This window comes from Cydia strobilella, chromosome 24 (assembly GCF_947568885.1).
Source record: "Cydia strobilella chromosome 24, ilCydStro3.1, whole genome shotgun sequence".
Taxonomy (NCBI): Eukaryota; Metazoa; Arthropoda; class Insecta; order Lepidoptera; family Tortricidae; genus Cydia; species Cydia strobilella.
In genome coordinates this window covers 1,355,889-1,382,880 of record NC_086064.1, presented here as the reverse complement: position 1 = coordinate 1,382,880, position 26,992 = coordinate 1,355,889, and the positions used below count along the sequence as shown (strand labels likewise).

Below are 26,992 nucleotides of genomic sequence, written 5' to 3'. Positions count from 1 at the left end.
ACATTTTTTGATTTCTTGTTGCATAGCGACCTATTGATATTAATATACTGTTTTAAAACATTTTTTGGTTTTATTTATCATTTTACTGAAAGCTCCGATGCTAAGTACTATTGGTATATTATTATAGGGCATTTTTCTCAGTGTACAATAATAATAGGGTATTCTCCTACTGGTCAAATCAGTTTCTTTTTAGAACTATCAAAACGATTTGCTAATATGAAATTTATATGTAACTTATGGATGGTATAGAAAGGATCGCAATCTCTTATGGCAGAATTGTCGCAAAAGTGACCGCTTTCAGCTTTAAATAATAGTTCCTAATCTCTCCGGTGGCGCTAGTTAGGCTCTGGGACATGAGTATAACATGAACCATATAAGGCAACAAATAACCCGACCAAATTACGTAGGTTGTTTTTGGTAGTATTTCGGTGTATGGTGGCGCCGCCTTATTACTGTTTTTTGATGGACACTTTTCATACATTAAGATTTGGCTCCTTTATATAGTCTCCATGTATGTAACATTAAACAATGACGTCACGGTCAACACCTACTTTTTATACTGGTAACCGATTTTTTAAATAGAATTTGTGTTTAAAAATAACTGCTCTCTAAAAATAATCATCATTATTGGCGATAAACAATAATTAACAACAGCATTAGGTTAAACTTTGAATTCTGTATGATGTCTTGTTCTCTTGCAATACGACCCAGAATTCACCCTGTATATACATTATAGAATAGAATAGTTTTTATTCGTAAACACAGACAATAGACATATATTAAAAGAACATAGTGAAAATAAAGTGTCACGAAATGGCCCCATCTCAGCATGCTGCTGGCGACTTCCAGCGCTGATCTTCCGATGAGACCATCGAGTGAGAATCACGGAAGGTAACAGACAAAAAGAAAGCAACAAAAAGGAAAGAGACATAAAATATGGCGAAAAATAAATTATACATAGTTTACACAAACTAATATAAATTATGTTACATTACATAAAATAAATATTCATGCTAAGTTTCATGTACTTAATTTAAAAATGTCGTAGACAATAGTATATACAAGTAGTTATAGACGCGTCACCGAGCGACCGGGGGTAAGAGAAAGAATATTCATAGAAAATTTGGGCAGCATAGGATTTTTTTTCTTTCACTCTTATAGATTTCGGTATTTCGCTATCGCCCCCTACCTATGATGCCACCCGGTCGGTAATAAGGACAAAGCATGGCACTATTTTCTCTTTCCTCTTATAGGAATCGCAATAAGACTATCTTTCTCTATCAATAAGTGTCAGGCCCTTGATGGAACTCAAAAAATTACTATTTCTATCATAGAGAAATATAAGTTAAGAAAGAGTGGTAACTCCATACATCAGTTTTCTTACCAAAGCGCGAGTGGTTTCGAACTTTATGCATATGCATATTAGGTCTATGTTGCCCTGTGGTCTATGGCCGATTAATCGGTCTTTGGCGTTGAACCTACGGTGCGTATATATCGGTCATTGGCGTCTAAAAGGTTATATACCAGGCTACTAACCTAGTCAGTAGTGACCCTGCCTACGAAGTAGGAGGTCCAGGTTCGAATCCTGGTAATTATTTGTGTTTACACAGAATATATAATACTACCGTACAGAAAGGAATTTTCATACAAAACCGAAGTTTGACAGCGGTTCAGGGACGAATCACGCAGTCCCTTTCTAATGTATGGCACTATCCCTTTCGGCTATTTAGGGTTGTCGAAATTCAAGATATTATCTTATCTGTGGTCGTGCACGCACGCAGGACGTCAAGTTGTGCCAACCCTAATAATGAGGGCTAACGCGTATGAATTCACCGCTAGGGGCGCTAGTGTAGATGGTGGTCTTTTCCATAGTTCGAAATGTCACTTCAATGACTGACAGCTGTTCTTTAGTCTTTTGGACCACCATCAACAGAGGCGCCAACTGGTGAGCAAAAAAACGATAGCCCTCATTGCTCGCTCGGAGCAATGCTGATTGCTGAGCCGAACGGAGCCGGGAATACCCGAAACAAAGATAGATATAACTCCGTAATAGATGGATACAGTCTAAGGAAAAAACGTGCCTCGAAAATTTGATTCTCGATCAGATGTCGCTACTACCTTTTGCCTACTCGTATAGAGGGCGTTGACGGTTTCGTTTGTTATTTAACAATTTTAACGCATATTAGTGAAAGAACATGGGTCAAAATAATAAAAATAATTAATGCAAATAAAAAAATCATTTATCCATATTACATTACATTTATACATTTTATCGTATTTTTATAAATCTTCATTTTTAGTTTTAAAGTGTGTCGATAGATGGCAGTGAATTTACTGTGGTTACAAAGTTTACTATGACAGTACCGCTCTATAATATTATATCCTCTTTGCCCGAAAGGAGGAGTTTCGCACCCCTGGTGTTCATCACATTTTTTTTTAACTGGTGTTATTTATTTACCAGACTTCTGTGAGTTAATATTAAACTTAAAACAATTTTACACAGATCGAATTCGTCATAGATATAGGGACCGTGCGCGTTGGAGGGTCTGCCATCTTGTGGCCTGAATCGGAACCATGAACATGTACTTACATCACATGTACATTGACACTTCACGCCAAAGCAAGTGCTGCCATCTTGTGGGCTACTTTGGAAGCATAAACTACACATTTACGCCTTGCGCCAAAAATCTGACGTCTCCTGTGCTGCCCCCTACAGTTTATGCACGCTCCCTATAGTAGGTAGCCTTCCCGAAAATACAACAGCCAATTTACTTAACAAATACAAAAAAAATGTTATTTGGACGCATAGATTCGGATGATCTCTTATGTCAAAAATAAAACCACTAATCTAATATATAATAACTATTTATTTAAGTATATAAACATTACATCGATTAGAAAAAAATAATTCATTTGCCTAACACAAAAATGAAGGAAATAATATACCTTAAAACAACATACAACCTCACACTACACGTATTTTTAAAAGATTAAATTAAAAAAATCGAATTAAATTATTTTTAAAAAACTTGCATATTATTCAATTGCATTGTCGAATTTTTTTTTTTTAAGTTAACACCTAATTTCTTACAAACTATTCTTTTTTTTAACGCTGCAATTATTTTACAATTTTTGGGTCCGTTTAGTGTAAATTTTGCTAAAAACTTGATATATTACTTTCTCTTGTCACGTAAAATTTTATAAAAAACAATATACTTACGCCATATTCAAATGGAATTTATTTACATTAAAAAAAAATAGTGATGTGCGCCGTCAGTCGAGATTCAAAACCGATACCGGTTTTATGATTATCATTTTTTGGTTTCACTAAAGGAACCCAAACTTGCTCAAACTATGGACAGAGCCGACGCTCCTAACTTAACACCTACCTCGCCGAATCTCTAAGAAATAATCTAATTTATACAGATTTCCATACACCCCGAGAAAAAAACCCTATTCTACACACGATACCAGAAAAAATCCGCCACGCTATCTCGTATAAAATTCTCCACGTTGAAGGCATTGTCGAAAAACATACGTCTATTTATAGTTTGAGTTCTATGGCCGAATTCAAATCGCCGAAAATCTCAATGACAAATTTTTCAATAATTTCATGAAATCGGTAATAATAGTTCTACGCGTTAAACGCTGCATTGAACTGTTCAAATCAGAGGATCTGCCGAGAAAATTCTCTTACATATTCGAGTGATAGAGGCAGATAACGAAATTTCGATTTTCGCGGTAGACCCTCAGCGTTCGACGCGTAGACCGATGCGACATAAAGTGATAAGTTTTGTATGTAAATTTTCTACTTTAATTTAATTTATATGTATTACAATTTCTAGCAACGAAAACTAGTAACAGACACCAGATATATGGTACTTGAAAGTCCATGTCAAAATTCATGTTATTTCATAACGTTGTTTTCCAAATGAGAGCGTAACTCCGATTGTATGGCGGCGGCAAGGTTTGTGTGACTCATAAGTGAGTTGTACAATTTTCGACAACGCTCCGAAATACAATAAGCTTTGAGAATAGCTTCCACAATCCATATTTTCATATAAACATGAATAAATGCAGATCCGAAATACGAAAACAATTTTCGGCAAATACGCGTCTTTGTAAGGTAAATAGAAACTTTCGTAAGCTCTCGTTGACGCCGAATTTTAGCCGAAAATTATTTTGCCGAAACCGTTTTTTCGGAAACCGTATTCCGGAATTCAACCAGCTGATATGAGGAATGAGAAAAAATGCGCATATATGCAAATTATGACGTTGATGTTATAAAAAAAGTATTAACATTACTTTGAATATTCTAAGTTTGAATTAGAACAACGTTTACAGTACATTATGGTGCTAGTACGATAATTAGCACATTACGTAACTACGTCAAAAATTTAAAGGGCCATACGTACAGTCGCCATCAGATATATCGGAGCGCCCAAGGTGCTCACAAATATCTGAACACGCCTCTATTGTCAGGGCGTTAGAGTGCGTGTTCAGATATTGTGACCACCTCGGCCGACTGTACTATAAAAAGTGTACTATATAAAAGTTAAAAGAGGTTTATTTTTCTAATCTAATATCGACGCAATACGCGACTAAAATGGAACCTTTTAAAATAAAATCACGACTTTTTTCAGCATCGAATTAAAGATTTAAATTTTTAAATTCAAATTAAATATTTGCGCATTTTTTCAAATTCATAAAACTCGCGGCTGAAACCGCTTAGTGAACTTAAAATATAAAAAATACAAATCTAGGAACATTAAGAGCTTAAAACGAAATACTCTAAATAATTTATTTAAAACGTGTAAGATGTTTAGTTAAAAAATGTTATCGGAACACACAAATGTAATATCGGTGCGCTTTCAAGAAAGCTTCCGTTGTACCAGGCTTAAACAGTGTAAAACATATTCATAAACCAGCAGTGGGAGTCTAAAGGTCAGTCCAGACGGGATGATCTATTCGACCGATTTGATCGGAAAAGAAATTGGCGTTAATCTCCAATTTTAGATTTATGGTTATATATGAGTTTTAAGCGTAAAAAATGCCCCCAAATGCGAATACTAGCGTCACAAATTGATATTTTTGCGGATGCACCATCATTTTATCGCTAATATCTGTCATAATCGGTGGTCGAATTCGGTTCGCCAAATTGGCGTTTGCGTCCGCACCACCTGATGAGATCAGACAATTTAATCAGAATGGTGAAAAATTGTTCCCGACTGGACTGGTCTTAAAACTCAACAGTCACATCAAAATATTTGTAACGCAATTCTGTTGAGATCATTACAGATTATGGTACATCAATAGAAAATAAAGGAACATTATTTTGTGGGATAAAAAAAAGCTGCAATTTATAATTAAACACGATAACAATAGCCCAAAAACTATAAGTGGTCTTGGTCTATTTATAAGTAGCAAGTATGTATAAATATTTACGTCAAAACATACCGTTTTAACGTTAATTTATAATTATGTACATCAATACATAGATAGGCGAAGGGCAATTAATTAACTGGTTTCCGTATAACTTAGCTGCATCGACTAAATAGTTTTAACACATTATAATCCTGCTACAACTGAAGAGAACATTATAAAATCAATTTCAAATATGAGAATACTTGAAATCACGTCACAGATAAAAACACCTATGTATAATCAATACATACATAAATTACATAATATGTTATTCGAAATAAAAATAAACTAAATGGTGTTAATACACGAACAATTTTCTAAAGAATTTCGGGTATTACACTATTTCCACAGTATTAAAAACCACCTTCATATACATAAACTGTTAAATCGGATAAGATAGAGGTTTAGCCGAAACCAAAGTTGAAATAAATACCAGTTTTTATACATAATGGCGCATTCAAAAAAGGTCTACTTTGTCAGGGACGTGACGCGTAAGGCAGAGACCTTAATAACCTGTAGAAATCTATATTTAATTGAAAGCTAAGTTATCAAATTTTATTCCAAATATCGGCTTCTTAGCTTTATCGGAAGTGTTATAAATACGCGTCACGTACCTGACCCTTTTCTGGAATGCGCCTTCAGTTGTACAATTTTACTAATATAATTTAAAAATTGTGATTCGAAATAAATAAATTCATCGTATCGAAATACTGCGGTTACCCGACTAAGACCCGAGAACCGTGAAGTGTTAAAATAAATAAACCAGCAAAGAAACTTGACGAAGCTATTACACAAAATCGTATTTATCAGATCAACATTAACGGTATCGCGCCAACCCACCATTTAGGATAAATTTGAGATCATAATTTGTAAAATGGGGTTAGGAAGTTATGGGACTTTTTCTTAATTTTTTTGAAATATGTCTGACGAAACTATTATCTTTAAATTATATAAGATAACTTTTCATTTATTAAAATAAATCTTGTATACATTTTTAAGAATGATTAAAAGCGATTGGACAGGTGTTATTAAAGGTTGCCGATTCGAGTCTTGTTCGAAACGTTGAATTTTTCCTTTTCTTTCTTTTTATTAAAAATGTAGACATATCTGCTTGATAAAAATGTAGTTTAACAAACCTTGTATTTTCTTCTTATGGTATCAAGACTATCAAGCCTTCAAAATGTTTTTCTTTCGAGGAAATCGAATTAATCTCTGTTCTCTATTGCTATTAGGAGCAAGAACGTAAACATTGTATGACCTCGAATAGGGTATTTGACTACTAGTCAGTTTCTTTTTTCGAACTGTCAAAACGATATTGCTACTATGAAATTTATATGAAACACTAGCATGTGATGTCACAATCAAATTACCTACTCTTTATAGTTTTATACGGGTTTTAAAATAGAAATTGTGTCTAAAAATAACTGCTGTCTACGTTTCTCTATTAATCTTTTGGTGCTATATTTCATGCACGGTGTAAAATAATTTATTTTAAATACAGTCAAATACCCAATAGTGTTGTTTCACACTGCTTTAGCCGAAACTGATACCGAAAAAAATACAAAATATGACCTTTAGTGCTGTCCCATACCCCTTTAGCCGAAACCGAAATTGATACCGAATTTTGGCAAGTTGGCCGCGCGTTAACAAATTCACTGCATGAAATAGTCCGGGTGGTCAGGATCCTTTTCGAACCGCTTCGCTTCCTCCTGCATGCTCTCTTTGATTTTCAAGATGGCGGCGGACTCTGTCTGGTCGTTCTGGTCACCGCCTGGCCCTCCAAAACCTATGAAAAGTACCCTTTAACATTCATATTTTATATCTAAGGTTGGCTGGTTTGGGTTTGATGTTGGAATTTGTGATGTCGCGTGAATTTTAATTGAATACAGATAATTGATTAGGCAACGGTAGATGCATAAACATATTTTGTGCCTCATACGTGGTATAGATGGCGCCACTTGGAGATGTCTAGGGAATAGATGTCAGATGTGCAAGTACATAACGTATACAATGTGTAGCCTGTAATAGGAGCAAAAAATTAAACTGTAGGCTATATTCCTCAAACTGACCAACATTTGTTCAGCGACTTTTAAAAATAATAAAGACTTTAGACTTCGTATTTTTCATACAAAATAAATATTATCTTCAATGTACGCCATTATCATTGTGATTGACGTTGCCTGTCACACCTTAAACAATACATTGCGTCTTGGAAAAAACTTTAAAGTGTATTAGAAAACAAAACACAAGTTATTTTTAAAAGTCGCTGAACAAATGTTGGTCGGTATGAGGAGTACAGCCTACAGTTTAATTTTCGGCTCCTATTACAGGCCACACATTGTATAATATAGCCTCCCAACTAGTGGACTTTCTATGGAAGTAAAGGACTAGGCGACAAAATGTGCCATTTTCCAACAAAAGGGTACTTATTGTCGCTTGTCAGTAAGGCGCTATTTCCATATAGCTTCAATTAGAAATCAACCTTATCAACAAGCGACAATGTGGTACCTTTTGGTTGAAAACGTCACAAATGGTCCAAAAACCAACAGAGTTGAGAATTAGTTCATTAAATAACTTCTATGTACTTCATTTCGTTATATAGGCACCTAGCGAAATTCCATTGGAGTACTAAGATATTGGTATTTAAGTCAAAATGTCGTCACCATTATTACCTAGGCAATAGAGTCCATTGCCGGGCAAGCGCGGCGAACCATTCGCCGCGCTCGCCCGGCGGTGCGCGACATCTGCCCGGCAGCAATTAGTTTACTTGCTTCGACTCTATTGCCTAGGGAATAAGGGCGATGACATTTTGACTAAAATACCAATATCTCAGTTCTGCAATGGAATTCCGCTTGGTGCCCATATAGCGAAATGAAGTACATAGAAATACCTATCTGTTGATTTTTGTTGGATGGTTATACGGTTGTTAATAAAATTCATGGACAAATTAAAGTTAAACCAAGCTAAGTTCATAATTTCATAGAAGTTTGACGTCTAAAATAACACTTGCACAGTCTGGGCTATCAAAATCGCTGCCAACTTAGCTTGGTCTAACTCAAGCAGAAGAGGAAAAATCTTGGCAAGGGCACTTTATAGGGCCAGTAATATTTATTAGCAGAATTTTCAATTATTTGAGAATTCTGCTAATAAATATTACTGGGTATTGTTTGTGTAATTTAGCAAAACAAAGGTATATTTGAGTCAAAACAAAAAATAATTTATTTAATACGTAACGGCGGAAAGGCTAGTTTTCTAAAAACAAATTAAATTTCTTTTTATTTCGGTTTTTATAGGCTAGTTTCCTCTAGACAAAATTAAATAATTGCTGCTCATAAGTTATATAATAGTAGTTTATGTGACTGCTACATAATAAAAGGCATTAAAATACGAGTGTGGCCGGTTTATGAAATGAGTTTCATAAAAGGATTACATGAGTATTGTAATGCCTAATTATGTACAGTTACATACACTGCTGTCTGGTTTATCTACATCAATATGATAAGCTTCATCAAAACAAAGTAATTTTATACTAACAAATTAATTAAACGTCAAATGGCGGTAAGGCAAACTTTTTCGCGCATGTCACGCATCCGTTGTTTTTTTTTTTAATTCAGAGACAATCAAGTATTATGCGAAATTTGACAAAATTGTTTGCAACTGACACTTCATTTCGAATAAAACGTCATCTCGACTGATATTAGAATAGAGGCCAAATCAAATTTCTTTGTTTCTCAGAAATTTTCTAAATTTGAATGTAATTAAGGTATCAGTTATTGAAAATTATGATGCACCCACAAATACAGGTTTCTTAATATAGATTAGCTTATCGTGTCTGAATATATTATAGGGAGATTATGATATCGATGTAGATAAAGTATTTTAGAAAATAAACATGGACAAATTAGTCAAATATATTTTCTTTCAATAATTGTTGTATTTGTATTGTTAGGAAACTAGCCTGATAAAACAAAGAAATACGATAAAATGAATTGTGTTAACCCATTCATCGCCACTAGTCCTCCCAATGCAACAAACGTAATTGGAGCTAACAGCATTCATACGCCATAATTACGTCATTGCTACGTCATTATGACGTCGCTGACGTCGCTTTGCTACCTGGGTAGGTACAATCCAACATACTGCTTCTGTTCATGGCGTTGAAACGGTTTAGTTTAAGAGAGTTCGAGGAAAAACGATGAGTCCCTTTTTTAATTTGTTTTTATGTTAATTAAAGTCCAAACTCATTTACACATTTATTTAAAATTCTAGTACAGTACGTACTAAAACGGTTTGCATGAAAAAAAGTCAATATGGACCTACTGATGTGCAGGTTGCGGAAAGTTTCCAAAAAGTTGGAAAAGTTTTCCGAAATTTCTAGAAAATCACAAAAAACAAAGGAAAATTTAATTTTGGAAATTGAAACATCGATACCTATACAAAAATATGAGAAGTTTTCCATTTTCAAAGTGAAATTTTGCAATTTTGATCAATTCCGCGACGGCACATCAAAATATGGACTGTCATCGTTTTTTCCCAGTACCCCTAGTGTAAATTTCATTCGATAACGGGACGTGACGTACGCGTTTGCGTTAAGTCATTTTGTATGGGATTTTGAGTTTCCAAAACGTCCCGCTTGGCGCGGTTCAAAATCCCATACAAAAATACACATAAAGCAAACGCGAACGCTCGTGAAATTTACACAAGGGGTGCTGAACTCATCACTCGTAATATTAGGACTCACTTAAGTTGTAGTCCCCCATACCGGAGCCGGAGTCCTCGCGCGGAGTCCCGGGGCCGCCGCCCACGCCGCCCGGAGACGATTTCATTCCGTCCACGCCGCCGAGGCCTGCGGCAAGCATACCGTCACACCGACACACAACATTACGACAAGACAAGGGGTCCAAGATTAAAATCGTATTCACATCGGCAAGAAAAATGTATCCGGATGACAGACGCTACAAAGTCACGTGACTGTTCTAATTAGTAGATTGTGTCACAAGGGAGTAAAATTACAAATTTACGCTGAGGGCGTACATTGAATCCTTAGATTCTATATTAGAATCCCGAGAGGAGCAAGGGATTCTAAAGTAGAATCCTGAGCGTAGTGAGGGATTCAAGTGTGTTACGCCTAAGATGGATATAATTTTGCTACCGTGTGACACGTACTGCTTTTCACATCACCTATAAGGTAATTATGATGTTTAAAAATATAATTTAAACTAAAAAATTAATGTGCAAAAAAAATTAAAAATTGCATCCTAGAACAGAAAAGTATTACATTGATCCCTCCTAGCAGGGAAGAAAAAGCCCTTTTTCGAATTGGTGATGTGAAAACATTATTTAAGTTTTAATTGGCGTTTTTTAACAACGATGTCAGCTTGGCTAGACCCCAAGATACGCGAGTGGTGAGTGAACTTAACAGATCAAGCGGCTGGTGAAAATACCGTGACAACGGCGTCAAAACAATAACGGTACTTGCAGGATGCACACTGTGACACCGCTTCTAAATTTGGTCGAATGTACAAGGGAAACTGTTATTATTTTCTTATTGCAGTCATTGAGTAAAATATTAAAAATAAAGTATATCAATAAAAGACTATCTGGACAACTAAACTGTTTTACATATTTATAAATCTGTGACATCTCAATTAATCTGTACATATAGGTACATACCATATAATTAGTTTTTAATATTTGTTATATTGTATGTTAATATTGTTATGTAAATATGAATTAATTTTAGACATTATCTAAGTGCATGTTTATTATTAGGCATAAAACTTGAAATTTGCATGTCACTGTGTGACTAGGTAGCTTGGCTCACTTAACTGTAACATCCTATGTATACCCTATCTTTCGCAAATAAATGACTTAAGACGTTGATGTTTTGTATGTTCACCGACCGCTTTAAATTCTTGCCAGGGTAATGGATACACTCAAGAGCTATGTGGACCGGTTACATTATATAAAAAATCACTATGTCACCGTTTTTATTGTATGTGGGTGAATTAACTTTTCATGTAGCTCGTTGCCATAGGTCTCTTGGGTGACTTTTAACCCCCCGATTTCATCATTTTCATCGTATTTAAAATACGTTTTTATGGTTATATGTTATAAACCCTTTCCATAATGGGGACATCTACTTAGCATATTAGTAGAACGTATTATAACATTTCTTCAAACAAACTATGCTACATTGTCGTCTGACTGACGGGACAAGATAACAACAAAAAAGTTGATCCACCCATGTATTCGCAGCGCGGGCAGAATTAGAACGTTTAAGAATCGTTGAAGGTAATTTTATTAAGTGGTATTATTAGTTTCTATCACTTTAAAGTAGTGTCCGACTGAAGATTTGGTTTCGGCCGAAACTGTACTTTCGGTAATTTTCGACCAGTTTCAGTTTTAAGCATAAAAATCATGTTTCGGCGAAGTTTCGGTTTCGGTCAAAACTAGAGCAAAACCGAACCTTCGGTTTCGGCAAAAAATTCGTTTTCGGTCGAACACTACTCTAAACACTAATGTATACCAGATATTAACAATGACCTGAAAAAATAAAAAATCATCTAAACTAGTTCAACTATTTTCAGGCCTGCATTTTGTGGGCACTAGGGCTAAAAGTGTTCAGTTTGCTTCATTCTTATGCTACTTAAATATAATGCTATAAAAGAAATATGATCAAAACAAAAATTAATATTAGAAGCAAATAAAAAGAACTTGATGAAGATTTGATCATATTCCTAACCTACGTATCAATCTAACAAAAGGGAAAAATACAGTGGCCCAGAAATATGACAAAAATTTCTAGGAATACTTTTCAAACTGTCTTTAAAAATAAAATTACAATTATTTAACTAAAACAGAACGTTTTACTCGGATTTTCAAAAATTATCAACAATAATCCACATAAACTTTTGTCAACGTATTTTTGGGTGTGGGTAATATTTGCCTTTAGAGCTTAATTTTTATCGCATAACCATGGGTATAACAATTTCTTTCACATTTGTCGAAGATATGCCAATGAGGTTGACAACTGTCAAAGGGTTTTATAGATGGCGCGTAGGTTTTACCTGTCTCTAGTTTTGTGTCTAAATTTGGCTAATAAAGCATCCAGGTCACAAAATTCCAAAAATAAAAAAACAACAATCTGACACTATAATATTCATAGGATTAGTGTCCGACCGAAGATTCGGTTTCGAATTCGGCCAGTTTCGGCCAAAAAATCATGTTTCGGTCGTAGTTGACCGGCCAACCACATTTTAATAGCTTTACCGTAAGTTGGGTTATAGAAAATCGAAATAGTTCCACCCATGGTAATAACTTAAAATTTATATTTATTCAACGCCATAAGTACATAATAAAAAGACTACTGGAAAAAATAAAAAATCAAATAATATAAAAATTTCGAAAGCAAAGGTTAAAAAAAAATGGCGTAAGAAGATCGTTGACTACTAAAATTTCTCAAAAGTGCCGAATTTCAGGAAATTCCAAGCCAAAACGTGGCTGATTTTATTTAAATGAGATTTGATTAAATTTGGCAATACTTTTCTTTTCTATAAAAAATCTACCATAAGCTAGCATTCACTGAAAAACAATGCGAAAACTTTAGCACTAAATTCAAATCAAAAATAAATAAATTGCTGCATAATTATTTTATTCTGTACTACTTCAACTTAGATTTTACTAGTATAATATATATGCTAGCTATAAAAATATATTTAAAAAAGCAGAAGAGCGGTAGCGGCTTGGGTAAAATAGAATAGAAATAATAATAATATCAGAACTTTGCCGTTTTAACAGCAAATAATGTATACGATAATACTGGAAAAAAACCTAATTTGAAAAGCTAACGAGTTGACTCACTGAATACAGTTCGGATGCCATGCGCCTATTACATCTACGCGGTCGCCTTTTTTTTAACCAACTACCAACTTAGTTAGCATCCTAGCAGCATTTCTCCATTCCACGTAGTGTCAGGACACCGTTACTAATATACTTAAAAATACAAATAAATGTACTTCCACAATCGATTCTAAAAATACATACTTATTGTAATTTTTTTTTTGCGTTTAAAGGCAAATTATTTTTTTACATTTCAAATATTCTTAACGATGTTCTGATGTTTCGTAAAACGGAAAACTCAAACCCGCCATAGGAAATCCATGGTATCCCGGCCCCCTTTCAAAAGTGACTTGAAAAAGGGTCGATGATTAAGCGCTATATTCATATGAATTGAAATATTTCTAGTAGGTGTTATATTTGGTTGGTTTATAGAGGAAATCAGAATTGGCAATAACTATAATCGGTCAACAACGAAATCTTAATAACGGAAGATAGAGATACTTTCATGTGACAAGACTACAAAAAGGATTGGAACCGATATGTAAAAAAATCGTTTTTTTACCGATGGACTTATTGCAACCGCGTTAGCCGGGTCCATACAGAGCAAGCATACGCGCGAGGCAATTTCCTCGCGCACAAAACGGCCAGTGTAGACATGCCTAGGCCGAGTAGGCAAGTCGCGCGTGTTATATCGACATTTTTAGACGTGCCTCGCGCGCGCTGCCTCGGCCGAGGCACGACTACACTGGCCGTTTTGTGCACAAGGAAATTGCCTCGCGTGTGTGCTCGCTATGTGTGGACCCGGCTATTGAGGTGACTACATTGGATACAAAATTACATGCGTATCCAAAAAAAATACATATGGATTTCGGCCAACCCCTAATTCGTGACGTTATTTTTGTAATTGTAATATTTTGTTGTTTTGTTAAAAAAAGAATCTAAAGATGGCATATCAGATTACAAAAACGACATTTGTCTGAATTAAATAATATTAGTAAAACAGCGATAAAACAAACGTAGTCTTTGTAATATATTCTAAGGCTTATGGTTATAACAGATGGTCTTAAATTAACTTTACACTGAGAAAAGCAGGCCATTGTGTGGTCATTCATTCGGGTCAGCATTCTACAGGCATTTCTATGTTTGCGTGAAAACTTAAGTTGTTCAAAAAATAAACATTAAAAATAGATCATGGAATTTTAATATGAAAAAAATCAATTTAAAAATATATCTAAAATAATTGAAAAATATTGCTATAGTTGGTCAAGAAAATCAAGTCAGTAAAAAGGCGGCAAATTTAAAAAATGTAGGCGAGAAGAGTTATCGGTCCATAGAAAATTTGAATTTCGCGCCTTTTTCTACTGACAAGATTTGCTTGACCAACTATATTATGATTATGTCCACTGTACATTGTACAGACCTGCTTTGATCAATTCTAGCTTATACCGTAAAACCACCAAACTATAGTCACAAAACTCCTAACTCAAAATTCTAACGCTAAATATTTTCATAAATGGAAAAAGAAAACGCAGACAACACCAAAAAGAAAGATTATTATTGATATAATTACGGATAAAACTCATGGACCCTAGTTGGTGGTTTTACTATAATTATTTAGTGATTGACTGATCTAGTATTACTGTATTACCCACTGAAACAGCTACCTACTAGTATTATTAATATTTAAGCTCGCTTTTGCATAGAGCTAAGTCAGTCAAATACCGACTGTAATCAAGTCAAAACCTATGACATTTTGTTGCGCTTATTAATTACAAAAGTTAAAATCAAATGTTCAATAAACTAAAATAATATAATAAAATTATGTCACAAGTTTTGAATACGCATGATAAGTCAGTCCTCGCACGGGCGTTTATCTGACGAAAATAACTATTGAAAGCGCGGGCAGGGGACTTTCCGGTTTCGGCTAATACCGATTTTGATATTTGTTCTTTTACGTTCTCAGACGCCCTGAAGGCGAGGACTGACTTATCGCCTGGCAACGTATATTAGGTTATATTTTATTAACCTTCAGTAGCCGGAGGTTGTGGTAAGTGCGGGGGCGCGGGGTGCTCCCCCGCCAGCGGGAACTCCGCCCCGAGCGCTGCGCCGACCGGTTTCATCAGTGTATACATGTTGTCGCCCCCTGCCGTAAACGCTTGTTTCGGTTTCGGCCGATACCAGTTTTTTGGTATCGAGCGCGTCACGTCTCTTTAGACGATAGCGAAATAAACTTTTTTTTTCTAATCTAAATTTTGAGTTATTAAAACGTATTGACTGTCTTTTTGTTTCGATATCGTTTTTATGACATAATACAATATTATTTATTTTACGTTTTATGGAATAAATACATAGACAAAATTACATCGGGGCAATAGGTGATGAATAGAAACAAAAAATATAAAAGTCAAGTACAAAAATTTATTTCAAGTAAAATTAATGATAATTTTGCCTATGTTATTCAATTATACATAAAATGATTGTTTTTCAATATTTTAAACATAAAAACTCGATTAAAAATATACTTGGCAAATTTAATTTTGTGAATACACTAAAAGTAAAAAGTACTTAGTTAAGTAAAAGTAGATTTTTAAATTCGAAGGGAAATTTTATTTTTAATCAAGTTATTTTAACAGACAAGAAATCACTAAGTTTTTTTCGGCCAGAAACATTGCCATAATAAAACTAAAAAAATAATAAATGTAGGCATAATTTCTATAGTCCATCCGTGTAGTTGTGTTTATTATTTCTAAAATTATGCGTATCACGATTTTTGTTTTTTTATTTTTATTTTTAGTAAATAACAAATACCTATAACAATAAATGTTTCTGGTCGAAAATCGAATCGATACAAACATAAAAGGGGTCATGTACAAAACTGGGATAACTTAAAAAAAAACATAAAAAGCGGAATACAGAAGAGACCCAAGCGTGTACAACTAAGATTAAGCAAGAGTGAAGCAAGCAGAACGAAAAATAAGATTTTTGTGATAGGTAAATTTACGCTAAATTGATATTTTTTATCGGAAAGTTTTTGGCGCGGATTTTTAATGAAATAAATATTTAAAAACTGTTGATTCTCTTTACATCTTATAAATACATTTGATTTTAGTTTTCTTGGTTACATCGCGCCGAAAACTTTTCACTAGAAAATCATTATACATTAAAGGAAGTGCCACAGTGAAATACCTTGTTTTTAGTGATGTAACGATACAAAAACCTGCAAATGTCTAAATAAATGGTACAGTTGTAAGGTTAGGTTAGACGCCGTCGGCTCAGCCAGTAGTTACAGTAAAGCTGGGGTGCGGTTGACTGATTTGGTACCGATACCGAATTCGAAACCAGAAAATTATGAAATATTTTTCAAATGTTTTAAATGTGAAACTTTTGGAGTGTAATCGTTTTGTACCAGAGAAATGATACCCTAAGGGGCTCAAAAGTACCAACAAGGAAAAAAAAGTGGAAAAGCGTTTGACTATATGAAAATGAACATCCATGATATCTTCTCAAAGCCCATGTTTTTAAGTAATACATATTTCAGTGAAATCCCTACTATGTTATATAAATAAATGCGAAAGTACCTAACTCTCTCTATTTGTCTGTCTGTGATCACTTCACGCTTAAACCGCTATAGTGATTTAGATGAAATTTGGTATGGAGATAGTTTGAGGCCCGGGAATGGACATAGGATAGTTTTGATCGCAGACGAAGTCAAGGGTAGAAGATAGTGATTCCATAATGCAAAAATGAAAAGCGAATAGGGTGCAAACTGTGAACTTGTTTCTGCTTCGAAATAAAATCAAAATAAGCTCATTTCAACCGTTTAAAATTTCACAAAACAGCTAGAAAAAGTTGCCTTTTCCTTATTCAAAATTGTAAGGCACTGTCACTGAGAACATGTAGTTATATTTTAAATGTCGTCGTTCAAGTTTAACTGCCAAAAATCACCGACCCCAAATTCGGTTTCGGTACCCGGTACCAAAAAATTGAGTATCGGTACCCGCCACCACCTCTTGCCGCCGGTCACCTGCGCTCCCGCTCACCTGAGTTGGAGGAGTCCTGCGGGCTGGGCATGATGGGCGTGGGCGGGCCGGGCGGGCCGTTGGAGCCGGGCGGCGCGCCGTAGCCGGGCGAGCCGCCGCTGTAGTTGAGCGGCGCCGCGCCGCTTCCGCTGCCCCCCGCCCAAGCGCCGCGGGGACCCATACCCATTGGTGGCATACCTGGTTAAACATACTGTTTAGCACTCCAGTACACATGTTGCTACCCCATAACCATAGCCCGGATTTTTGGGTGCGGGATTATTAAATACAGAATGGTGTTTTTAGGGTTCCGTACCCAAAGGGTAAAAACGGGACCCTATTACTAAGATTCCGCTGTCCGCTCTCATGAACCGTGATAGCTAGACAGTTGAAATTTTCACAGATGATGTATTTCTGTTGCCGCTATAACAACAAATACTGAAAAGTACGGAACCCTCGGTGGGCGAGTCCGACTCGCACTTGTCCGGTTTTTTTAGTCACGTGGTTCGCAGTCATCAGAGAAATTGATTAGGGGTACGCGCAATAAATTTGAGACACCCTGCCCTTCAGTTTTGGTATTATGGTGGCTGCTGGAAACCATCGCGACCGCGGACTTTTCACGAAGGATGCGGTTTTTCGGCCGCTCCGTGAGAATCTGCTCAATCCTAAGCCGAAAATGGTGACGCCAAAATTATTTTTAGGTTTGGAACCGTATATTGTATAGTCTGTCAAGCCATTTAGGTGAGAAGAAAAAAGAGACAAATTTAAAAAATGTAGGCGCGAAGGGTTATCGTCCCATAGAACCAGGGTTCGAAATTATCAGAAATCACTAGACTTATATTGACCGGGATATAGACCGTGATTACCTTTTGTATTATTTGTGAGCTCCCGATATTTCGACGCAGTTACATGCATCATGTTCACAGGTGACTGAAGATAGCGGGTGGGTGTCAAAGTTGTGTAGACAGCGCTTCAGTCACCCGTGAACATGATGCATGTAACTGTGTCGAAATATCGGGAGCTCACAAATAATACAAAAGGTAATCACGGTCTATATCCCGGTCAATATAAGTCTAGTGAAACTAACCGTGAATCATTCAAAACTCTAATTATCAGTAATCATTGAAAAGTAAGGAATCAAATGGTATTCCTTTATAATTTCCATTTTATAATGATTGCTAATGTTATATATTTAACTAGATCCTCTCTTTTGCCGAAAGCTGTCGTATTTCGGCAGTTCAGAGACAACTTGCCAATAAATCTCTTGGAAATTCCTATCCTAAGACGAGCGGGCTGTAGCGAAGGCCCCAGTCCTTATATAGGTCGCTGTGAAATCTTGAGGATAAAACATATCACGACTCAATATTCTTGTGAAATTTTAACCAGCATGCCGGATATTCTGGTTCTAGATAAATCTGGAATTTGGTGCTCCGAAAATTTAATATTCTACTCATACATTATGCGTTGCAAAATAAAAAGTTCTTCACATGGGTGTCCGTGTTTTACTCCAGCGAGTGTACGAATGGCTGTCTTTTGAACTATCAGGACTCTTTTAACAACAGCCCCAAAAGAGCGTGCCGTGTGACGAAATAGAGCGGAAGTAAGCAAAGTATAGTCTGCTGCAGTAATCACTGACCCGGCATAGAAATGTGTTTGCAGGGGCGTCAACTATCTCTGCAATTTTATGTAGCTTTTCTCGAGATACGTGGCTTCATTTTGTCACGCAACTTGCCACAGACACTGTCAACATGGTGCTTCCAGTTAATGAGCATCGGACTGCTGGTCATGCATGGTCACTTGGACACTTTGGACACATGAGTCCGCCGAGTGTCGGGTGTCTCATCTGGTCCCTGCGGCGGGGGGCCGCGCATGCCGGAGTAGGCGCCGGGGGACATGGGTCCGCAGCCGGGGTTATGCTGTGTCGGGTGTCTCACCTGGTCCCTGCGGCGGGGGGCCGCGCATGCCGGAGTAGGCGCCGGGGGACATGGGTCCGCAGCCGGGGTTATGCTGTGTCGGGTGTCTCACCTGGTCCCTGCGGCGGGGGGCCGCGCATGCCGGAGTAGGCGCCGGGGGACATGGGTCCGCAGCCGGGGTTATGCTGTGTCGGGTGTCTCACCTGGTCCCTGCGGCGGGGGGCCGCGCATGCCGAAGTAGGCGCCGGGGGACATGGGTCCGCAGCCGGGGTTATGCTGTGTCGGGTGTCTCACCTGGTCCCTGCGGCGGGGGGCCGCGCATGCCGGAGTAGGCGCCGGGGGACATGGGTCCGCAGCCGGGGTTATGCTGTGTCGGGTGTCTCACCTGGTCCCTGCGGCGGGGGGCCGCGCATGCCGGAGTAGGCGCCGGGGGACATGGGTCCGCAGCCGGGGTTATGCTGTGTCGGGTGTCTCACCTGGTCCCTGCGGCGGGGGGCCGCGCATGCCGGAGTAGGCGCCGGGGGACATGGGTCCGCAGCCGGGGTTATGCTGTGTCGGGTGTCTCACCTGGTCCCTGCGGCGGGGGGCCGCGCATGCCGGAGTAGGCGCCGGGGGACATGGGTCCGCAGCCGGGGTTATGCTGTGTCGGGTGTCTCATCTGGTCCCTGCGGCGGGGGGCCGCGCATGCCGGAGTAGGCGCCGGGGGACATGGGTCCGCAGCCGGGGTTATGCTGTGTCGGGTGTCTCACCTGGTCCCTGCGGCGGGGGGCCGCGCATGCCGGAGTAGGCGCCGGGGGACATGGGTCCGCAGCCGGGGTTATGCTGTGTCGGGTGTCTCACCTGGTCCCTGCGGCGGGGGGCCGCGCATGCCGGAGTAGGCGCCGGGGGACATGGGTCCGCAGCCGGGGTTATGCTGTGTCGGGTGTCTCATCTGGTCCCTGCGGCGGGGGGCCGCGCATGCCGGAGTAGGCGCCGGGGGACATGGGTCCGCAGCCGGGGTTATGCTGTGTCGGGTGTCTCACCTGGTCCCTGCGGCGGGGGGCCGCGCATGCCGGAGTAGGCGCCGGGGGACATGGGTCCGCAGCCGGGGTTATGCTGTGTCGGGTGTCTCACCTGGTCCCTGCGGCGGGGGGCCGCGCATGCCGGAGTAGGCGCCGGGGGACATGGGTCCGCAGCCGGGGTTATGCTGTGTCGGGTGTCTCACCTGGTCCCTGCGGCGGGGGGCCGCGCATGCCGGAGTAGGCGCCGGGGGACATGGGTCCGCAGCCGGGGTTATGCTGTGTCGGGTGTCTCACCTGGTCCCTGCGGCGGGGGGCCGCGCATGCCGGAGTAGGCGCCGGGGGACATGGGTCCGCAGCCGGGGTTATGCTGTGTCGGGTGTCTCACCTGGTCCCTGCGGCGGGGGGCCGCGCATGCCGGAGTAGGCGCCGGGGGACATGGGTCCGCAGCCGGGGTTATGCTGTGTCGGGTGTCTCACCTGGTCCCTGCGGCGGGGGGCCGCGCATGCCGGAGTAGGCGCCGGGGGACATGGGTCCGCAGCCGGGGTTATGCTGTGTCGGGTGTCTCACCTGGTCCCTGCGGCGGGGGGCCGCGCATGCCGGAGTAGGCGCCGGGGGACATGGGTCCGCAGCCGGGGTTATGCTGTGTCGGGTGTCTCACCTGGTCCCTGCGGCGGGGGGCCGCGCATGCCGGAGTAGGCGCCGGGGGACATGGGTCCGCAGCCGGGGTTATGCTGTGTCGGGTGTCTCACCTGGTCCCTGCGGCGGGGGGCCGCGCATGCCGGAGTAGGCGCCGGGGGACATGGGTCCGCAGCCGGGGTTATGCTGTGTCGGGTGTCTCACCTGGTCCCTGCGGCGGGGGGCCGCGCATGCCGGAGTAGGCGCCGGGGGACATGGGTCCGCAGCCGGGGTTATGCTGTGTCGGGTGTCTCACCTGGTCCCTGCGGCGGGGGGCCGCGCATGCCGGAGTAGGCGCCGGGGGACATGGGTCCGCAGCCGGGGTTATGCTGTGTCGGGTGTCTCACCTGGTCCCTGCGGCGGGGGGCCGCGCATGCCGGAGTAGGCGCCGGGGGACATGGGTCCGCAGCCGGGCCGGGGCGGGGTCATGCGCGGCCCCAGCAGCGCCGCCGCGCCGCCGCCGCCGCGCTCCATCGAGTTGCCCATCATACCGCCACCTAGAAACGACACTAGTTTAAGAGAAGGCTCCCGCAAAATTTCAGTTTTTATTTTGAATTTTTACACATTTTAATGAAGGGCAAATGACATCAAAAAATTCACTCGGAAACTATACTATACTTTCGAGGGCGGACTCTAACAAAAACCTTTAAAAGTTAAAATTAGCTTGATAGAAAAAAATCACGAAAACGTGTCTAATTTATTTATTTTCAATTGTATATCGTTGCCCTGCATACCAGAGCAGAATAATTTTAGTATAAAATAGCTAGTGATATAGCTGAGGGATTTGACTAGCGAAATTTTATTCAGAGGTATGTATACTCTCAGAGTTATTGAGAAAAAACGTTAAAACCCGCGCGATCGTCAAGTCACCCGTCGCAAGTTTCGCGCGGCGCGCCATATTTTTTATTCCTTTCAAATATCCTGGGTTTACGCGCCCTCTTAACACCTTGTCTCAACTTCCTGAATATCTAAAGACCTTATTCAAAAAAATAATTTTTATTTTTATTAAGAAGATAAGCATAATTTTGACATTGATGCAAATTTATAGTGTAAATAAATCCAAATCTATTAAATAAGACAGTTCCAAATTCAAAACTTAAAACAAAAAACAAAATAGGTATTTTTCAAGGGCCTGACACTCTTTGACAGAGGAAGATAGTCTTATTGCGATTCCTATAAGAGGAAAGAGAAAATAGTGCCATGGTTTGTCCTTATCACTGACCGGGTGGCATCATATGTAGGAGGCGATGGCGAAATACCGAAATTTATAAGAGTGAAAGAGAAAAAAATCCTACGCTGCCAAAATTTTATATGAATATTCTTTCTCTTACCCCCGGTCGCTCGGTGGCGCGTCTATAACTACTAAACTTGTATATACTATATGTCTATGGTAGACAGAAATTTCAATAAAAGCAGTACAGTGATCCCCACACTAGGCTCAGCAGAGAAATACCGAATACTGATATGTTGCGGTTATTATAAACTTATGTATAAATAATTTATAACATTCTATGTGTACCCCCTGTAGATGTACGCGAGTAAGCATGTTAAGCACCCTGCCCGTGCATACATACATATACATGGATGAATTATTATTTTTTTCATTTATTTTTCAAAGGCTGCTTATGCAGTTTGTTGGCGAGAAAGCGCTCTTTTTTACAATTTTATGCACCTACTTAAGTTGCTGTCTTACTATGCTTACCCTAAGTTTGACATTAAAGTTAGTCTTAGAAAAAAATATACCTATATAATAAAATATAATATAGATGCACTCAAGTTACTGATAACTTTGTTTTCCACGCTCCTACACTAGCTACTTTAGATTAGAAATAATTTTATTAAGGTAGGGCACTCAAGGTCTATTAACAGATTGTTTATTATTATATTGTTTTTCATATATGACTGTTAGTTGCCTAAATAAAAAAATAATAATAGAAGGCTACTAATCCAAAAACTTTCTTTATATACTTATAACCGAAGTCAATGGAAGAATAAGATTCGAGCCCTACACCCCCGCAGGGGGTAACAGGAAAAAAAAGATATACTTATAAAACAAAACATACCTGGCGGTCCGTTAAAATCGTTGCCCATCCCCATCCTAACAGGCTGGCGAGGTCCACTGGCGTACCAAGGCCCGATGAAGGGCTGCGAGCCCATGAGCTGAGGCTGCGGGCCGTGCGGAGAAGGTTGTGAGCCGGGGTGAGGTGCGGGCGGTGATGGCCGGAGTGAGGAGTTTGGGAAGAAACCGGGTGGCATGCCTCCGCCACCCATGCCTGCAATAAAAAGGTTAAAATAATTTCTTTTTACTAGTAATACTTTAAGCCAACTACAGCAGTTTTTAGGTTTCCGACCACAAAAGGACAAAAACGGAACCCTTACGGCACGGGCACGACATCGCGCGGCGGCGGCAGCGGCGAGCGGCGGCCATAGGTGGGAACGAAAGGTCCGATCGCTGTGTCTCACTCCAACCTATGGCCGCCGCTCGCCGCTGCCGCCGCCGCGCGATGTCCTGCCCGGGCCGTTAGGATCACTTTGTTGTCTATCCGTCCGTCAAGACCCTTTATCTCGCGGAACGCGTGGATCGGGTTGAAATTAAAACCATGTACTCAGGTCTACAGTCTCTTGAAGCTGTGAAAATTAAACGTCTAAGTTGACGTAAAAAAAAACCGGCCAAGTGCGAGTCAGACTCGCGCAACGAGGGTTCCGTACTTTTTAGTATTTATAACATTTAAAACTTTCGCGGTTTAAACACATATTAAATCACATTTAGAAACGGGTCTATCGCGTATGTCTATTTTTAGTATTTGTTGTTACAGCGGCAACAGAAAAACATCATCTGTGAAAATTTCAACTGTTTGGATATCACGGTTCATGAGATACAGCCTGGTGACAGACAGACAGACGGACAGACGGACAGCAGAGTCTTAGTAATAGGGTCCCGTTTTTACCCTTTGGGTACGGAACCCTAAAAAAAGATACGGCCACAAAAATGCCACAAAAAACGTATATTTCGACATACTCAAGGGAATCAATTTTTTTTTAATCTGGTTTTTATTGAGGCTTTAGACACAAATCAAAGTTTACAAGGTACTTTCAGTTGTGCTAGAATTATGAAATTCGGCAAGTAATATCGTCACATACTACAAGTACAGAGAAAATTTTGTTTGTAAAAAATAAAAAAGTTTAATTTGTATCAAACAGTTTTTTTGTATAGAACCTACTCCTGTTGGTTGAAAAAGTAGTTTTTTTTTTTTGTTCTGGTTTGAACTGCCATCAGTCGGTAACGACTATATTCAGTTTTGCTGTATAAAATATAATTTTTGGGTTTTGGAGACCATCGTGTGCGATGTGCTTCCTTTTGAGTCTTTGTACTGTTTCAGTCTTGTCCAGTAATTTTGAAGCTAGTGGATTTGGATGCCTTGCCAGGCGCTCAATATAATTCTTAGTGAATTTTTTGATCTCTTCCTAGTAAAAGTAGTTTAAATCACAAAAATATGATAGTATGTATCCTTAGTAGTAAAAGTAGTTTAAATCACAAAAAGAACTATAGGATTTTATGATAGTATGATGTATTGTATTGTGTTGTTGATATATTGTGTATTGTATGATCGTTGTTAGCTGAGTCCCGAGCCTATTGTCACACTTAGCATTTATAATATTATAATAATGTTAACTATAATTCTAAATGTCATAAATGTATAATACTGCTGTAATTTAAGTTTGTACCTACTACTGTTTTTTTTTAATTTACTGTGACAATACAAATACAAAAAAAATACAAAATACAAAAATCTTTATTTGTTTTAAACACAAATTGCCATGATTTAGGTGATGGAGCCGCCCGGTAAGCAAAAAATTGCCTGTGTCGGGAGGCACCGCTCTTCCCTAGGTTAAAGCAATTTGTACAAATAAAAATTTAAAATCTAAAGATTAATTTCTAAAACTAAAACAACAAAAATGACCATTTAACTTACACTAAATTTTAACAAACTTATGATATTGTATACAATAAATGACTTTATATTTATTTATTGTTTGTGTCAAGTCTTGTCTGCTTTGCCCAAAGGTGAGGCTGGTAGAAAATAACCTATAGCCAGGGACCGTATCCCCTTCGAGGGTTCTGGAAGGGGTATTTCGTAAGGCATTGCTTACCAAAGCCTTTGCTTTTTTATAGTTTTAGGATAGTTTTTGCTCCTTATATTTCTTTCTTGCTGTGCATGCTTGCTTTGGATGGCATTCTTATGCAATACCTACCACTCATGTACTCTTTGTAACTATGTTGAATGTTGTCTGTTTAGTGTGCCTTTTAAATAAAATAAGTAAAACCCTTTCATTTGGCTTCTTAAGCGCTTCATAATACGGGTAAGCTGATACCCGTACCTAAGCGCTAGCCTCTTGAAGTGGTATTGATTATAAATTATAATGCTTATGCCAATTTCAACTTTTCTTCTTTTTTTTTTATCTGGTTTTTATGGAGGCTTTGGACACTCTAGGTGAACATGTCAGCCTCATGGGTGCTATCATAGTTCCCTACTCAAGGGAGAAAAAATAGAATCAAATATTTCTTATTTATGTTTAAAGTGTAGGACAGCATAATTTTTTTAATTAGGAAGGGGATACCCTTTCATTTTAGGCTATCTCTGAAAGAAGTAATAAAATAAAATTAAGTTAAGGACTTGTAATAAAATTAAATCAGTGATGCTGCTATGATTTAATCATTTTGTGTTGATTTCAATTACACTAAAGAAATAAAACATTACAATAACTACCTCTCACATTTTAAAGTTTGATACACCTGCCTTTCATTAGTATCATTCATTATTTGACTATTACTTTCTAAAAGAATCATTCTGCATCTATGATAATGGGTAAAATATGCCTATAACTTGATATTTATACATGGCTTAAAGGACTCGCATCCAGGCCATAAATGATTTAAAAAAAAAAGATATTTATACACTTTTAGGAATATTTTGCATTTCCTTTTTGGTGTAAGGTGTTTCTTCACTTTACACAAGGCAGAAGTTACCATAATACTTTAAAACAAATCTCTCTAACAGACATATAATCTATATAACAGGCAGAATAGTAAATATATGATTTACCTACTTTTAAACACACAAAATTGATATTACAATTAATGTTTTTGCATCAAAACGTGTAAAAAACATGAATAACACGGCAATGTTGTAAAAACCACGCATTATCTCAGAACAAACCACTATTTACACGCAGTGATAAGAAAAACTATGCCCTACATACTGGAGATGAAGTGAGTAAAATGTATCATAAATAACATGTTTATAAGTGATATAAAGCTTCGTACCGTCATTAGGAGGTGCCGGACCGGCATTGTGTCCAATCCCGTTCACTCCATATCCAGAATTAACGAAGCCGTAGTCATGGAAGGCCTTAGCCTCAGAAGAGTGTTCGCAAGTGTCCCGGCGCTCCGGCGCCGCGCAGTACAGGTCCCAGAACACGCACCACCACGAATGCAGGAACCCCGGCGGCTCCCCGAGCGTTATGTTCTTCTCCCATCGTATTTCTGAGAGAAACGTCTGCGCCGCCTTCTGTGCCCCAACATGAAGCAGGTACTCGTACACATAGAGGGCCAACTTTTCGCGAGCCTGAGCGTCCGAAGGCACCGTAGAGCCTTTGCCCTTGGCATACATATCGACTGGAAGTCGACGTTTATGATTAAATTGTTTATTATTTACATTAACGCTTTATATCAATAAATTCAACTTTACAAAATGTCATTGATCGATGGCGACATTTGGCGTCTGTGGCATAGAGAAATCGGATTGTTCTCTATGTAAACAGCGAGCTGTCATAAAAGTGTGTCTATGACTAGTAATAGACAAATTGCATTTCCGCTCCTAAAGTGGCAAATATATTTTTATATTTTTTTTAAGTAGCTATATTATATTTTTTACCTGAGAAATACAAAATTAACTTAGTTATAACCAATTTTTGTTTTCAATTAAGGATTTTTTTTTTAATCAGTAGTAAATTGTTAACTATATATCGAAATAAAATAAATGTATATTAAATTTAACTATAAAAAATGTCGTAAAGGTTTTTAAGAAACAATAAATTAGATTTTAAATTCACAGATTTA

The 26,992-nt window shown here is 38.9% G+C and overlaps 1 protein-coding gene across 4 annotated transcripts; it reads right to left on the bottom strand.

Moving 5' to 3' along the window:
• Positions 1-2,849: 2,849 nt before the first annotated feature.
• On the bottom strand, positions 2,850-26,671 carry LOC134752322 (single-stranded DNA-binding protein 3). Of its 4 annotated transcripts, none has more exons than XM_063687993.1 (7): positions 26,198-26,670; positions 22,935-23,144; positions 21,219-21,368; positions 17,307-17,483; positions 15,293-15,409; positions 10,166-10,270; positions 2,850-7,210 (listed from the first exon to the last, which is right to left on the bottom strand). In XM_063687993.1, the coding sequence occupies exons 1-7, from the start codon at positions 26,541-26,543 to the stop codon at positions 7,077-7,079; spliced, it is 1,239 nt and encodes a 412-aa protein (XP_063544063.1). In that variant the 5' UTR covers positions 26,544-26,670; the 3' UTR covers positions 2,850-7,076. The 4 variants fall into 4 exon arrangements, with proteins under 4 accessions (XP_063544063.1, XP_063544064.1, XP_063544065.1 ...); XM_063687995.1 differs by having other exon boundaries at positions 7,089-7,224; positions 26,198-26,671; XM_063687994.1 differs by lacking the exon at positions 15,293-15,409 and having other exon boundaries at positions 26,198-26,669.
• Positions 26,672-26,992: the final 321 nt, after the last annotated feature.